Source organism: Mixophyes fleayi, chromosome 6 (genome assembly GCF_038048845.1).
Source record: "Mixophyes fleayi isolate aMixFle1 chromosome 6, aMixFle1.hap1, whole genome shotgun sequence".
In the NCBI taxonomy this organism is placed as follows: domain Eukaryota; kingdom Metazoa; phylum Chordata; class Amphibia; order Anura; family Limnodynastidae; genus Mixophyes; species Mixophyes fleayi.
Genome location: NC_134407.1, coordinates 20,072,990 through 20,090,158, shown reverse-complemented (window position 1 = coordinate 20,090,158; position 17,169 = coordinate 20,072,990). Strand labels below are relative to the sequence as shown.

The 17,169-nt window shown below is 42.0% G+C and overlaps 1 protein-coding gene across 3 annotated transcripts in view; it reads right to left on the bottom strand.

The window, feature by feature from the left end:
- Positions 1–17,169, bottom strand: part of FANK1 (fibronectin type III and ankyrin repeat domains 1) — a 97,033-nt gene that overhangs the window by 17,794 nt on the left and 62,070 nt on the right. For 2 of the 3 annotated variants that reach the window (XM_075215990.1, XM_075215991.1), the window contains exons 5-6: positions 10,949–11,023; positions 8,307–8,372 (exon numbers count right to left, since the gene is read on the bottom strand). In XM_075215990.1, the coding sequence (XP_075072091.1) occupies positions 8,307–8,372; positions 10,949–11,023 (141 nt within the window). The remainder of the gene's footprint in view (positions 1–8,306; positions 8,373–10,948; positions 11,024–17,169) is intronic. The other variant, XM_075215992.1, reaches the window with a different exon arrangement.

Sequence of the window (17,169 nt, the reverse complement as noted above, 5' to 3'; positions counted from 1 at the left end):
ATACTAAACAGCTGTTCATCTTCAACTCTTTGTATATCCGTTCATCCATCTACCGAGTGCTACAATCTTATCTGTATTTGTTACTTTGGATCCCTGCAGTAGAACTTACCCCCAGGACATTGACAGAGCGTCAATACCTACTTACTACATTGTTGTATGTCCAGTCTGTGTTTCTGATTGTACAGCACTGTGGAAAATGTTCCTGTATCGGTAATCATTAACTGCCCAGAGCCAGAAACTAGCACAGTGCCTGTACACACACTGCCCAGAGCCAGGAACTAACACAGTGCCTGTACACACACTGCCCAGAGCCAGGAACTAGCACAGTGCCTGTACACATACTGCCCAGAGCCAGGAACTAGCACAGTGCCTGTACACATACTGCCCAGAGCCAGGAACTAGCACAGTGCCTGTACACACACTGCCCAGAGCCAGGAACTAGCACAGTGCCTGTACACACACTGCCCAAGCCAGGAACTAGCACAGTGCCTGTACACACACACTGCCCAGAGCCAGGAACTAGCACAGTGCCTGTACACACACTGCCCAAGCCAGGAACTAGCACAGTGTCTGTACACACACTGCCCAAGCCAGGAACTAGCACAGTGCCTGTACACACACTGCCCAGAGCCAGGAACTAGCACAGTGCCTGTACACACACTGCCCAGAGCCAGGAACTAGCACAGTGCCTGTACACACACTGCCCAGAGCCAGAAACTAGCACAGTGCCTGTACACACACTGCCCAGAGCCAGAAACTAGCACAGTGCCTGTACACACACTGCACAGAGCCAGGAACTAGCACAGTGCCTGTACACACACTGCTCACAGCCAGGAACTAGCACAGTGCCTGTACACACACTGCCCAGAGCCAGAAACTAGCACAGTGCCTGTACACACACTGCTCACAGCCAGGAACTAGCACAGTGCCTGTACACACACTGCCCAGACCCAGGAACTGGCACAGTGCCTGTACACACACTGCCCAGAGCCAGGAACTAACACAGTGCCTGTACACACACTGCCAAGAGCCAGGAACTAGCACAGTGCCTGTACACACACTGCCCAGAGCCAGGAACTAGCACAGTGCCTGTACACACACTGCTCACAGCCAGGAACTAGCAGTGCCTGTACACACACTGCCCAGAGCCGGGAACTAGCACAGTGCCTGTACACACACTGCCCAGAGCCAGGAACTAGCACAGTGCCTGTACACACACTGCCAAGAGCCAGGAACTAGCACAGTGCCTGTACACACACTGCCCAGAGCCAGGAACTAGCACAGTGCCTGTACACACACTGCTCACAGCCTGGAACTAGCACAGTGCCTGTACACACACTGCCCAGAGCCAGGAACTAACACAGTGCCTGTACACACACTGCCCAGAGCCAGGAACTAACACAGTGCCTGTACACACACTGCCAAAAGCCAGGAACTAGCACAGTGCCTGTACACACACTGCCCAGAGCCAGGAACTAGCACAGTGCCTGTACACACACTGCCCAGCGCCAGGAACTAGCACAGTGCCTGTACACACACTGCCCAGAGCCAGGAACTAGCACAGTTCTAACATAGTTATCTCTTTACTAGATTACTATGGCAAGTAAATAATTTAACCTGGTGACCGGATTATTTTCTTCCGTCTATATTCCAACCCACAATCCAACTCCCCCTAGGACAGTAGTGGTAAATTACATCCACTTCTGCAGGACATCGATGGAAAGTCATTAGAACCGTATTTTCCATTTGAAACTCTAAGGGGCCAATTCAATTCTAACGGGCCAATTCAATTCACACTATTACCGTTACTACCGTAAAAGTGCACAGCATTACCGTTAGTACGGTAATTTTAACGCTGATTTTTGCTCACACCTCTAGGGGCTGTGAGTAAAAATCTGGGTTAAAAGTTACTGTATTAAAGGTAGTAGTACTAACGCAAAGTTAATCCTAAAATAACGTGGCCGAATTGAATCAGCCCCTAAGGGGTGGATTAAATTCGGTGATAAGTCTTGTAGGAGCCTCGTGGAATGCCATTCCGTGAAGTTGTTCAGGATGAAATTTCATCTCATAGAAGTGCCAACAAAAATGAGTGGAGATTTCTGTACCGTAATAACCGCGAGTGTGCCCACAACTGGACCTCATGCTGAACTGAATCCGGCCTTATAAACCGGTTTGAATGGTTCCTGTCCCCTGCAGTGGAATAAAAGTGTTTTGTGTTTCGGAGCCATGACTGGTATGACGTGCTGGACATTTGAGCTGTATAATACACAATATTGTTGGCAATTATATACTGGTTATTGTTACGTATTCAAGTTAAATGGTATTTGTTGAAGTAATATTTTTTTTAGCTGTGGAACTATGCACTTTTAAATATTTCTTCTTAAAAGTGCCAGCTACTAAGTTTTGGCCTAAATATTTAGCTTTTTATCATTTGGGTTTAGCATACAATTGTTGTTTAGATCATACTTGCCAACTCTCCCGAAATATCCGGGAGACTCCCGGATTCGGGGTGGGTCTCCTGGGAGTGTATGGCAATCTCCCGCAATCCCAGAATTAGGTCCAAAATGCCGTGAGTCTCCAAGAATCACGGCATTTGGCCCCGCGAAATGACGCGATTTTTGGGTCCCCGCACGCCCACCTCCCCCCGGCAGCTCCCGGACGCCAACTACAACAAGTTGGCAAGTATGGTTTAGATCAGTGATGGGCAAACTACGGCCCGCGGGCCAGATCCGGCCCACTTAGAGGTTCTATCCGGCCCGCCAATATTTTAAAAAATGTCATTAAAATATGCATAAAATTATTAGGGCCGACCCTGTGTGTCAGAACCTTCATTTTTATGCCTTCCCAGCTATTTCCTCCATTACACTTCATCCTCCTTCCTAAAAGGACACTTCGTATGTCAATCACTCAAAAGATTTGGATTATATATTTCGATATTTGAGTTTTTTAATAAATTATATTGGCCCGCCTAAAGTTTTTCTTTTTTATTTGGCCCGCTCCTGAAAAAGTTTGCCCATCACTGCTTTAGATGGACTTTTCTCTAAGTTATGACAAAATAAATGTAAATAAAATATATGTTTGCGCATCGCAAACAAGCGTTTAATGAATCATACACAAAACACATTTTTAAAGGGCCTCAGAACTAAGATTACAAACTGATCCATTGGGAAACAGCCTTTGTAACATTCACAGATATGCAGTATTTAGGTAAAGATTCCCATAACTCCATTTACTGTGTAATCTGCTGTCATCAGCATGGACAATGCAGACTCTTTGCAATTTGGTCAATACACTTTGCTGACAGGAAGTCTGCTGTGCACAGGAAAAATGCCCCTCTACATCCATATACACATATATGTATTAATAAATGTGTATATTAATAACTCTTGTATGTAAACTAACTTCTACTTTAGGCTTAGATGTCAGATTCCTACTATAGGTTACGTTCTTTAAAATTTGATTGTCTACTAACATATTTTATTGGGGGTTTTCTTTCTTCAGCTGCATCAAACTAATTTAGTGATCATTGCGCTGTAAAAAAAAAAAACTTGCTGCCAAAAAGATGAAGAGCGTTACTGCAGCAAGACAAACATGTACACGCTGCAGCGGGTGAATGAAGTAACAGGTCTGTATTGACTTTGACAGAGCATGAAGATGAGGAAAGGCCGGCACGGCCGATGTTTCTGTTGGCCGGGCTCTCTGTCACTTGTTTATAAAACACCTTATGGGGAGTAATGGCTGCAGACACATGACTGGCTGTTAATGTGAGCTAAACACACACAATGCCTCTGCAGGGAGGCCCGGCTGTCTGCTGCATTCGGATCACTCTGTTGTATCTCATCCCTCAGTATGTCTATGTAGAAAGATGAACACTAGGAAGTTTATAGAATAAAGGAAACGTTCTATACTCTAAAGAGAGTACTCGTTACCTACACACAGTGGGAGAGCACACGGTCAAATATTTTTCCAACTTCTGAGAGATGCATTACTTATTTTACAAGGAACATCCTGTCTCGATCTCAACTGTATCCCCCTTTGGCCAGTAACTGTGTATCTGGGTATGTTTTCTACACTTACAATGTACATTACAGTAAACACAACTTTTCTACAATGTGATAGTTTATTGAACACATCACGATGCAAATGGCAACATTGTTCTTTCATACCTTCCTTCCGCTCCCCTCCTGATGGGAGATAAGTATGTCCTACTTGCCCACTCTCTACTGGTTTCTGGGTACCTCTTCTGGGAGTGCAGTGCACCCTTCCCATCCCACTTCCAAGCAAAGTGGGAGGGACAGCGGGACCTTGATTGCACGATTCGGCCTCCACCCTCCAAAGGGAAATGCTGTGATCGCGCCATTGCACTTGCCCTCCTCTGGGATATCCCAGATGGGAGAGTCAGGAAGTAGGCAAGGATAAAGTATGATTTAATACATATTTTAGGTTACGGGGGCACAATCCTCATGAACGCAGGATGAGGGTGATACGACCTCCATGAACGCAGGATGAGGGTGATACGACCTCCATGAACGCAGGATGAGGGTGATACGACCTCCATGAACGCAGGATGAGGGTGATACGACCTCCATGAACGCAGGATGACGGTGATACGACCTCCATGAACGCAGGATGACGGTGATACGACCTCCATGAACGCAGGATGACGGTGATACGACCTCCATGAACGCAGGATGACGGTGATACGACCTCCATGAACGCAGGATGACGGTGATATGACCTCCATGAATGCAGGATGACGGTGATACGACCTCCATGAACGCAGGATGACGGTGATACGACCTCCATGAACGCAGGATGCCGATGATACGACCTCCATGAACGCAGGATGCCGGTGATACGACCTCCATGAACGCAGGATGAGGGTGATACGACCTCCATGAATGCAGGATGCCGGTGATACGACCTCCATGAATGCAGGATGACGGTGATACGACCTCCATGAATGCAGGATGACGGTGATACGACCTCCATGAATGCAGGATGACGGTGATACGACCTCCATGAACGCAGGATGAGGGTGATACGACCTCCATGAACGCAGGATGAGGGTGATACGACCTCCATGAACGCAGGATGAGGGTGATACGACCTCCATGGACTCAGGATAAGGGTGATACGACCTCTATGAACGCAGGATGACGGTGATACGACCTCCATGAACGCAGGATGACGGTGATACGACCTCCATGAACGCAGGACGACGGTGATACGACCTCCATGAACGCAGGATGAGGGTGATACGACCTCCATGAACGCAGGATGCCGGTGATACGACCTCCATTAACGCAGGATGCCGGTGATACAACCTCCATGAACGCAGGATGCCGGTGATACGACCTCCATGAACGCAGGATGAGGGTGATACGAACTCCATGAATGCAGGATGACGGTGATATGACCTCCATGAACGCAGGATGCCGGTGATACGACCTCTATGAATGCAGGTTGAGGAGGACACAACCTCCACGAACCTTGGAGAACCAGAAACCCCACTGTGTCATGTTTACTAAAAGGGGTATATCCAGCAAACTTCCCTCTCCCAGCCTGTCCTGTCCCCGATGCGCTCCTTTCTACACTGACAGCAAAAAAAGGAGAGCCTGAATGCACAGCGTTATTTAAATAAAGTAGATAACTACAAAATGGAATCCAAAAAGACCATATTCATAGCAAGACAATACCCAAAGTTGTTGATAATAATAATAATGTAATAACTGACATAACTGTATTAAGAGAAGCAATGAATTATGACTCTCCTTTGTTCGCAATACAATATATATCCAAGAAACTTACATTTAAGAAACAATTCTAGAATATGCACACTACTTATTATGTCCCACATTGACTATTCCCTTTTTCCTGGTTTTCCCAACCAGACTTCCACCTCTACAATCTAATTTGAATGCAGCAACTAGACTAACTTTCCCCACAAAATGTTCTTCTACTGCTGCGTCGCTCTATAAATTCCTCCTATTGTCTCTTATTACCCCTCTGTTTAGAGTGTAAGCTCTCATGGGCAGAGTCCTCTACCCTATGACTCATGTAGGCCAACTCTCCGTCATCCTCTCTGTTCATGCTTTGTCTTACACCCATGTTTACCCATTATATGTATGTACTCTTGTAATTTTGTTGCTTGTTGTTACTCCCTATATACGATGCTGCAGAAGGCTTGTGGTGCCTTATAAATAAAATATAAAAATAATAATTACATTAAAAGCAGTAATATTCTATAATTACGGAAGGAAACACTAGGAGAGGGCCCTGCCTGTGAGATCTTACACTCTAGATGTCATGAGCAGACACAGAGACAGTGAAAGTTACTTGGGCAGCAGAGGTGGGGTATGCGGAGGTGGGAGAGCTAGGAGAAGGGCTGGTAGGCTTTAATGAGAAGAGTTTTAAGAGCTGGTTTGGAGACTGGTGGTCTAATTGGGCGTGGGTGTACGTTCCGGAGGTTGAGAATAGCGTGTGTTCTGTGAAATCCTGTAAAATTATGTGATTTGTGATAAAATTCCATTTATACATTGGTTCACTGTGCAATACTTAGGTCATTCAAAGTGATATTCTGTGCTTCCTACGAACAGACAAATGTAGAGCAAACTGTTGAAAGTCTAGTATGAGTCAGATGCTTAAAGTCCATGTATTTTCTGTACATTTAGGTTACAATTTAAACTTTATTTTAACTTAAGAAAGAACTATAACCACCCAAAATATGTAATAGAGAGAACTGAAATATACAAGTAGAATGGGAGCTATGTGCTCGTCATGTTGTACAATCCTGCTCTAGAGCCTCTTCTGGGACCTACAAAGACCAGTCCACAGATTGTCATCAGATGCGCCTGCAACTATACCATAAACCTTCACACCTGGAAAACAAGCAAAAACCTGGCTTTTAATATGTCCCAAAAGGAGAAACAGATCAATTCCCTCTCAAGTCCGTCAGCTGCTGGATTTCTCTCCAAGTGGTTGTACATTTTGTAACTTTCCGTTATAACCATGTTATAGATTCATCCAACACCTTCCCCCTCTGTGGCACATCCTCCATCTTTCCTGCCCTCACCCTAGAGGACTCTGTGTTGTTGATGGAACCAGCTTTCTCCTAGTTTACCTAAATTGCCCATTATGAATTACTACTAATAAAATGTTATTTCTTATTTTCTACAGGATTCCACAATCAGAATCGCAAGATATTATTTCCCCAAAAAATCAGAGTTCTAATATTATTATCGTAGATTTCTAAGGAGCCACAGTGCTCCGCAGCGCCGTACAGTTGGGAAAACAGGAACATACAAGTTAGATAAAATAATTGCAGACATGAAAACAAAGGGTAGGGAGGGCCCTGGTCATGAGAGAGCTTACACTCTAATTTAAACAGGGCACTGCTGAAATAAGAGTGGCGAGGGTGCTCAGAGTGGGGTGCATTAGTGTGAATAGTATAGGTGGGAGTAGGGTAAGCTCATAAAAGAGATGGGTTTTCAGAAAGCCTGATAGGGCGTGGTAGGGGATTCCATCAATGGGAGAAGTCTTGTAGTCGGGAGTGGGAGATGGGTACCAGAGATGAGGCGCAGGTCAGAGGTAGATCTAAGACCTACAGCTTTGTTCCTCTCTATTGCCTGCCATAGCGGGTTTCAAAATCTGTGGTTTGTATCACCTAGCAAGTACCACATGACAACAATAAGGACCATTACACACTGTCGTCAAAATACAAACCTTTACTAGCAGCTTCTTTCAATTGATATAGGAATAGAACTCACTGATTTCAATGGAGCTTTAAGGGTAAATTTATCAAGCTGCTGGTTTGAAAAAGTGGTTTCTTATAGCAACCAATCAGATTCTATTTGTCATTTTGTATAATGTACTAAATAAATGATAACTAGTATCTGATTGGCTGCTATAGGCAACAATTCTACTTTCTCAAACCTGCAGCTTCATAAATTTACCCCTTACAGTTTTCCCATGCTCCTTGCTCCAATTGCTTCTGTTCACCGCAAGTTAATTAATTGGGGTCAAAGAAGTGCCACTGCGTTTCATATGCCAAAAAAATACATTTACGCAAAACAAGATCTCTTAGAGCAGCATTTCCCAGATCCAGTCCTCAGGAACCCCTAAAAGTGCAGGTTTTCCATATCTCACAGCTGGAGCACAGGTGTACTCATTACTGACTGACACATTGTAACAGATCCACAGGTGGTCCTAATTATTTCCCTTGTCACCTGGAAAACCTGCACTGTTAGGGGTCCCTGAGGACTGGGTTTGGGAAACACTGTCTTAGAGCCATCAACAACTCATACCTGTTCTTTCCACTTCCGTTTTCCTGGTTTATATCTGCTCCATGATCTACTAGTAACTCCACAAGCCTAAAAAAACACATTTAATCAACATACAAGTAATACAAGCGTCAGACATCATAGTTTATGTTAGTTTTACATATTCAATTCAAAATATGGCATTGTGGGTTAATGTAAAAGAATGATTCACCAACTTTTCTTAAATCATTTGTTTTGCTTAAATAATATAACATTATACATTGCTTTAATTGATTATAAAGATATAAAAAGGAAGAGTTATTCACACAACAAACAGGACAAAAGTCAAAAGATAAAAAAGGTACAAAAAGGGGGAAAGGTAATAAAGAAGTAGGTTCAGGACAAGGGACTGCTGTCAAGATTGACCTGAGGAATTCTAGAAAAAGATCAGATGGATAATATATATAAATATATATAAATATATATATATATATATATATATATATATATATACATACACATATATATTATGCTATGATGGGAGAGTTTCACTATTAGCCATTAATACCAAGAATATGCTAAGAAGCCAACGAATATTGTTTAGCAGAACTTGTCAATTTCTTCCTATAAGATGAACATGTTGTAGAATAAAATGCAATTCAAACCTTAGAGACATTCATAAATATTTAATATATTTTATAGCAGCCTAGTTTTATATATATATTTTCTTTGTAATATTTTATATATTTCAACCTACTTTTTCTTCAAGGGCACTCTAACCTAAAATATAGTTATATGCTTTATTGTAGCCAGTGCAGACAAAGTTCATGCTATTCCACTGTACAGACTGAGGGCAAACTAAGGGGGTTTGTGCCTTCCCCATGCGGTCTGACAAAAGATGCCAGATCTGGTTTATGCCTGTAGGCCATACCCACAAGGGTTCTGTGTTCCGTGATGATGATATTGCACAAATAAGACTGACAATAATGTTAGGAAGGCAATAAGGGATTATGGAGCAGCAACAAAAACAATGTAGACATTCTAAACTCAGCAGCAGCCTTAGTAACACCTTCATAGAAGCTAGGATGCTTCCTGCAATCTAAATATTATGATCCTTTCATCTCTTATCATCTCTCTTTAATTTAGACAAACTGAAGGGGGTGTAAAAACAGGGTTAGAGTGCCTTTAATAAAACATGAATACAGGTTTTGCTTTATTTGAAATAAATGGCAAGCAATCAAGTCTTAAACCACTATGAGACAATCAATTCTGATAAACATGTTCACCATTACTGTAGTTTGGAAGTATTGTACAGACTGTGGTCTGTAGTATTGTTGGAAGTTGTTAGTAAACTTTATTAGAAGATATTATTCATTAATCTGCAAAGTGCAGAAAACTGAAAAATCAAACTATTGCCATAAAACATTCGGCAGAGTCCATAAAGTCACCTTTAGCAGCAGTACAAGTACTAATAAAATGAGTTCAATAACAACATTTGTTCCATGACTTACTGGTAGACATTAGGGGCCTGATTCATTAAGGATCTTAAATAAAGAGGATCCTTATTTCAGTCTCCTGGACAAAACCATGTTACAATGCAAGGGGTGCAAATTAGTATTCTGCTTTGCACACAAGTTAAATACTGACTGTTTTGTCATGTAGCACACAAATACTTGATAGCTTATTTGCACACTGAAATTTAAAGTTGATATTTGTGTGTTATATGAAAAAACAGTCAGTATTTAACTTATGTGCAAAACAGAACACTCATTTGCACCCCTTGCAATGTAACATGGTTTTGTCCAGGAGACTGAAATAAGGATCCTCTTCATTTAAGATCATTAATGAATAAGGCCCTAAGAGCATAAATAGACCAGCTGCATTATCAATTACAACTTGTTCTTCACCTGCATTATCCAGAAGATCACTGTGAGCCTTGAGACTGCCCAAGCTGCGAGACCTCTAGCCTCAGACAAGTGCTATGAATCTTGCCCTCCTGTGGGATCTTCCCGAGTTAAGCTGGGTACACGCTATGGTAATTTACTGCAATTTTCGTGCAGATGACACGATAAACGAGCACTTGGTCAGATATCGCATTAGCATAAATGCTTCCAAGATCGCATTTTATCGCTCCAAAGCACATTACATCTATTGATTTGATTTATGAACTTCTTAATAATCACGATCAACGATGGAACGATGTCGGGCACATGTGGCAGTGTGTACGCACTCACGCCCAGCAGTGTAAGCAGATATCTGTAGAGTGTGCAGAGTCACCATCTTTTCAGCAGACGGTTATGAGAGATGAAGATCACAGATCTGAAGGTAAATGGTGTAGCTGTGTACATATAAGTCTGCCTGATCATCGGGACTTTCAGATATTGGTAAACTCGCACAGAAATCGCATCTGAAGTCATTTTCTATAGTGTGTACCAAGCTGCACTGTTAGGTGATAGGGAGCTGATACAGCGATCTCCCTACTGACAGTAATATGAGCCAACTGTATGATTACATAACAGTCCCCTCGCCCTCCTCCCACACATCTATATACTGCATGACGGGATTTCACCTGGTTCTGATCACTACTGAGCTGTAGGACAAGAATATACGGCGTCCATAAACCTTCACCCAGACATTAGCAGAAGAATTCATAATGAGACAGGAGAGAATAAGACACAAAGTTATACCGGAGAAATCCTCTTTGTGCAGCAACCATGAGAGGACTGAATCCCAGCTTATCAGGAACATTGATTTTCTTGTATCTGCAATGGTAAAGCACCAGATTATAACCACACAGATATTATAGTACAATATTTACAATAGGTTGTATGGGGAAGAACCATACTAATTTAATCTATAGAGAAACCTGAAGTCTGTTACTAAACCGCATCTCCCAGCATTCATAGCAGACGGTGAGGGGTCTAGTTGTCCTGACACAAGCTGGAATGATACAAGTCTCCCCCCCCTCTTCCCCTTGAATAATGGATAACAGGTTATTAGGCAGCTGAAGTAAATAAGACTATTATATGATGCAGAAAAGGTAAATGCCACATTCTTGCCTTCCCATGAATGTCAGAGCTGATCTGTTTAGTCGGAAATTTACTCAGAAGTTTTCAGCTGCATGCTGCCATATTTCTCTGAAAGCCTGTTGTCTATTCCAAGTCACTGATGGTCACTTATGAAAGCGCAAAAGCAGATATATACAGGTCACGGTTTACTTTTATGCAAACGCACCAGTATTTTGTTTGCTTTACAGGGATGTGCACTGGATTTAGGTACCTGCAGACGTACACCATTCCTCTAATGGGATCAGATGGATCTGCAGTGTGTCTTGCAGGATAGATGGATGAATGCATCCACTAGTAAAAAAGAGATTGTGTGTAACACAACTAGATTATTTAAAGGTACGAAGCCTTTAGGTGGGTGCATTTGCAGGGAGCATTTTCCTCCACTTTAATTTACCGGGTAGTTGTTAGGGAATTTATACTGTAAGCTCCAATGGGCAGGAACTGATGTGATTGAGCTCTCTGTACAGTGCTGCGGAATCAGTGGCGCTATATAAATAGATGATGATGATGATGATAGTGACCATTGTGATGAACGCAGCTCTGACGTCACCTCGTGAATAATGTAAGACCCAGGTGAGGTTGAATTGAGCACTTTAGGAGGAAAAAAGAGAAGCTGAAATGAATGAAGGGGGAGCTCTAAGGTGGGTTTAGAACCCACAAAAGAAGACGCAGACTGACTTACCGATGACAGATTTAATGACTGGGATGTGATACAATAATGTAAAAAGACTCTGCTTTACTTCCTTTAATTTCAGATGTGTAGCGATGCTTCTTCAATGAAGCCGTAAATCAAGTGTTGTATCTACTTTGTGTAGTTCCACGTTTGAAGAGAAACAATCTATAATTGACGTGTATTAGGTGGAGTCCATGGATATCTGTATGCCAACGCTGAAGACACGCTGGTATCATTTCTCAGAGCCGGGAACAATTGCAGCTTTGAAAAGAACATTTTCTGATGACCTTCCAACAAAGCGAAGAAATACAACGTCATAAATGAGAAACGGTTTTACCATAAAACAGAACAGCAGACGGGATTTCTCTGTAGAGTTTAAGTGGATGGAGGAGAGGTGGGGAAAGCTGCCCAGCGCACAATATATCACTCGGCCAAGTTACAGAATGCAGAACGCTCTCACCTACTATACGTGCAGGAAATGACAAGATAGTGGGACATATAACGCCAGTCTCGTTCAGCAACAAGGGAGAAACCAGGGCACTTTTTTTTTTTTAATATAACTTTATTATTCCATTAACGCATAAAAAGTCTTGTAAATGCACAAAATAATATTGCAGGAGATCTACGGTTAGACTTGCATAAGGAGCTCATAAAACCAGTCAGAAGTTTTACAATTATCTACCATTTCTTTCATAGCTCATACAATTTTACACAGCGTCCTTCAGACCCGCTGTACTATGCCCAGCATAGTGACTGGTGCTTAGAACAGAGTGACAGTCACTTTTTCAAGGTCACAAGGAGGAGACTTTAGGTTTGGTGCTGGGGCCTTTGCCGTCTTCCCATTCTAGGGCTCCATACCATGGGCCCGAGCTGCCCCTTATAGTCCTGGGATGTACACAGAGCTCCAGTTTGTCCTGTACTGCAGTGTAATAAGGGGAGCTCGGGCTGTACATACAGCTAGAGGGTCGATCTGTCTAAGGGCACGGCTACACAAACATGGAGGTGTGCAGCTTACTGCTGCCTGATAACACAGAGCCTCATTTTAAATGCATCACTGCTGTCCAACATACGTTTTTATGACGGGTGTTGTCTCTGGGTGCCACGGCATATTTTTATACCACTGGGACTACAGTAGTACTATGCCCACTGTTACAGCCCTGTGCTCAGCACTGCGCACAATATAACATACTCATGCCCACCACATATAGCCCTGTGTCCACCATAACGGTCTCATTGCCCACCAAAACCCAGTGTACTATATGCAGTCCTGTGTCCACAGCGCCATGCCTGCCACATGCTGCCTTCTACCTGGATTAACAACTTTGCTCATCACAGTTCCATGCCCAACAATATAGCCCTGTGTCTAGCACAATAGTCTCATGCCCAACAATCTCATGGCCACAATTGCAGCCCTATGTTCATCACAGTCTGCGGATCACTATTATACCCCTGTGTCCAGCCGAACAGCTCCAAGCCCACTACATAAAGCCCTTTGCCCATATCTAAGCCTCATGCCTGTCATGTCACTTTCACACTCATACCCACCATATACAGCCCTGAGCCAACCTCCTTTCTCCCATTCTCACAGAATGTCAGAGGCTTCATTCTGCACCTGGTGGCTTCTATTTGCAACTGCAAAAGTGGTTTCTACAAAAATATAGGTTGAGTGTGAGCCGTATTTAGCCAAGAATGCTCTTCTATATCTTGGATCATTTGTTAGATACACTCTCTAGCGGGGGGTACCTAACAATCCTGGAAAATGAAGACAATCTTGCAGAAGCGGATATGTGTGTTCTCCATATACATGTTCACCCCTAGCAATGCCATCTGCCCCAGGTCAGGGGGTTTGGGTGATAAAAAAGTAGTACAGTTCCCAGGTAAATTATACATATAGGGCCTGATTCATTAACGTAAGCAAAACGAACGTATTCTGTTTTTGTTTTGTTTTTTAAAGGCATGTACAATCGGTCATATGTCCGTATTCAACTATAAGCGGATCTGAACTAAACATCTCTTGTTAAACACGGGTCTAGGTCCGCTCTGCTCTGACAGACACAAACACTGCAGGATACGTCTAATACATATGTGGAATATAAAGTCCCAGCAGAACGCACAGAAAAAAAGTACTCAATTATTATCACCTGTTAATAATATAATCATTAATGAAAACAAAAAAAAAACTTTTTATTTTTCTTCCATGAAATACATTTATCAGGATTTTACTAATGTCTACTATACATAAAATGCATTTTTATGTATGTTTTTACATTTTCTAGCATGTATACACATCCACTCGGCACTTACATCAGACCTGTGGCTGGTGCAAGTGATAGGACTGAATAAAACGTACCCGAGAGACGCCCAAAGCTTGAATTGGACGCTGCTGCATGCGCTAGAACTTGGCACGCCATTACTGTACACTGCCTACGGGCATGCGCCCAGGGCCCTCTCCGTTCCGCCCATGAATTTGTCGTCTGTCGTAAGAGTCCTTTGGTCTCAAAAATGAATTGCATACACTTGCGTATAGTTTGTATCTGGGCATGCACAGAAAATTTTAACGCAAAATATGGCACGTATCAGCATTTACGTTTCTTAATGAATCAGGCCCATAATCTTTTGGATCTTTAAAATGTTTGAACAATAGTAGAATCGTCTTTAGCTGTGTTATAATTAGTCCTGATAAACTATATAGTGAATAGTGTGGATATCACAGACAGTAAAACCGCCTTTACCTAGCGAAGATTTAATGAACATGGTACAATCTGGACCAAAGGTAATAATTAAAATACCGTTTCTTCAGCTTTTGTGAACTAGAAGTCCCAGCAGGGAGATCGTGGCATTCTAGGACTTGTAGTTTCACAAAAGAAAACAACTCATTTCAGAACCATGGTCACCGGCGTTTAAGTCCAAAACGCCATGGTTATATAGATTTTATTATTAAAATGAACCAAAGCAGACGATTCATTCAAGTGGTTTATATTAAAAATTTACAGCCTCTTATCTCCTGGACCTGGGAACATGTTCTTCCGCGATTCTAACACAAATCACCTCTTCTGATTTGCTTTTATTTAAATATGGAGAATGAACGCCTCAAAACTTTTTAAGAACTTTTACTTCTAACCTTTTGTAATTTTCAGAATGACACTCTCATGCCTTATCTCAGAAGCAGCGCTTATAAGCGCTCAGAAAGTGAGAATTCTAAGGATTAAATGTAGATGAGTTTCTTTCTAAAAGTCAGGCAGGTACTTTCTACTTTCTTTTAACTTGTAGACTGATGTGTAAGAAATTGCTTCATAAAACCTTGCATCAATAGTACAAATGTTTCTGTATTTTCCTAAAGTTTTCCAAAGTCAGTCAAAGTCACAGAGCAATGACATCACTGGTACTGTGAGGTTTGCCAGACATCTTTGCATAATTGGTAACATGGACAAATTAAGACTGGATAGAGACATGGTTGAATAATGTTAAAAAGCCGGGAACTTAGAACTGGGTGGAAAGATAGTTGCATAATTAGTATTTTCACAGAAATCAGGAGTGGACTGGGCATACGTGCATAATTTGAATTTTTAAATTGGCTACGAAAAGTTGCACATTTCTCGAATGGAATTTGGCCTTTCATGTCGCCAGTCCTACCCCAATCACACCATACTCATAAAAGGATTGACCATTGTACGGTAATTTTAATGCAGATTTCTGTTTGCGGCTCATTGAGCCGCAAGCTAAAATCAGCATTGAAAATACTGCACTAACGGCAATTGTGCGCACCCTACGCTGTTCTTTAGAACAACGCAGGGAATTTAATCCCGCCCACAGATTATAAATGATACAATATGTGAATTTACATATAAAGTGCAAAATAACTATTCAGTAAATGGGAGAGCAAAAAGCAGAACTCAAACATTCTACCGCTGGAACTTTGCACAATCACCGATTCTGCCGCAGGACTCGATTCATGCAAATATATTGCAACTTCCCTCGTTGCTAATAACTGGTAGTGAAAGGTGGCAGGGAGACTGGGACTCGGTTGGGGCAACACTGGTAATTATGAAAGTAGTCATGGAAACTGGGACCGGTAAGGGGTTTTAGTACATCATTGGTAATAATATAAGACGTCAGGGTACAGAGTGGACGGGGGGGTTATTACATTATTGGTAATAATGTAAAAAGCCATCTATTTAATTCAACTGCAAATATGTAGTGGCACGTGGCATCCTTGTGCTTTCACTGTTTAACGTACTAGATCACTGAGAATAAATTGCTGCTATAAATTGCAGCACAATCTCAATTAGCTTGTAAATAATCCTACTGTATTCCTTCATACTGCAATGTAAGATTTAGAACCGTTAGGTACAGCCCACCTTGCACAAAATAGGATATCCAGTCATTTATGATTTTAATAACTGCAGATCTTATCTTTACTCGTTATCCAAGTAAGGATATGCTAAGAGAGATATATGCTCTGTTTACCAACATCTCACAGCGGAGAGTCAGTAATTAAATGCTTGAAGTACAATGAAACAAAGCTGGCAAAAGATTGCTGTTCATTCTTAGCTTTTTAAGACATTACATGAAAAATACCAGGATCTGTCAGGCTCTTCTCAACAAGTAACATTCATTCCTATATTTGCAGCAAAGTACATTGGTATATTTGTCAGTTTATTCTGACCTCTTAGTCTTTCGTGTTGTACCTGTCAGGTAGAGGCTTCTTTTTTAACAGTTAATTTCGTGTTTTGATATTTATTTAAGGCGGTTTAAATGCACAGATCTATCTCTGATTGTCTTCAGAGTATAGGACTGAGTGATAGATTCCAAGTAGCCCGTGTGGCATGAGCCATAGCATAGGAGCAGACAGTGTTACAGAAGGAGCAGAATTTATTGCATGCTCTGCAGACATATATTTTAAACTGTACTTACATTTCTCCACGAATCATAGATGAAAACAGGAATAATCATCTGATTGGTGAGTCATGGTGAGCAGCGAGTGCCAAACGCTGAACTAAAGGCTGCCCTTGTGTATATTAACTAAGCAAGAAGATTGGCTTGTTTATTTCTTTTAAAAATAGCCACATTAATCATCTGTCTGCCTTAAGAAAGCACAATTCATGTTATTTGTGGGAGATGTGTGAATTATGCTTAAGTGGTCATCCATTAAATTGTTATAGCGCCA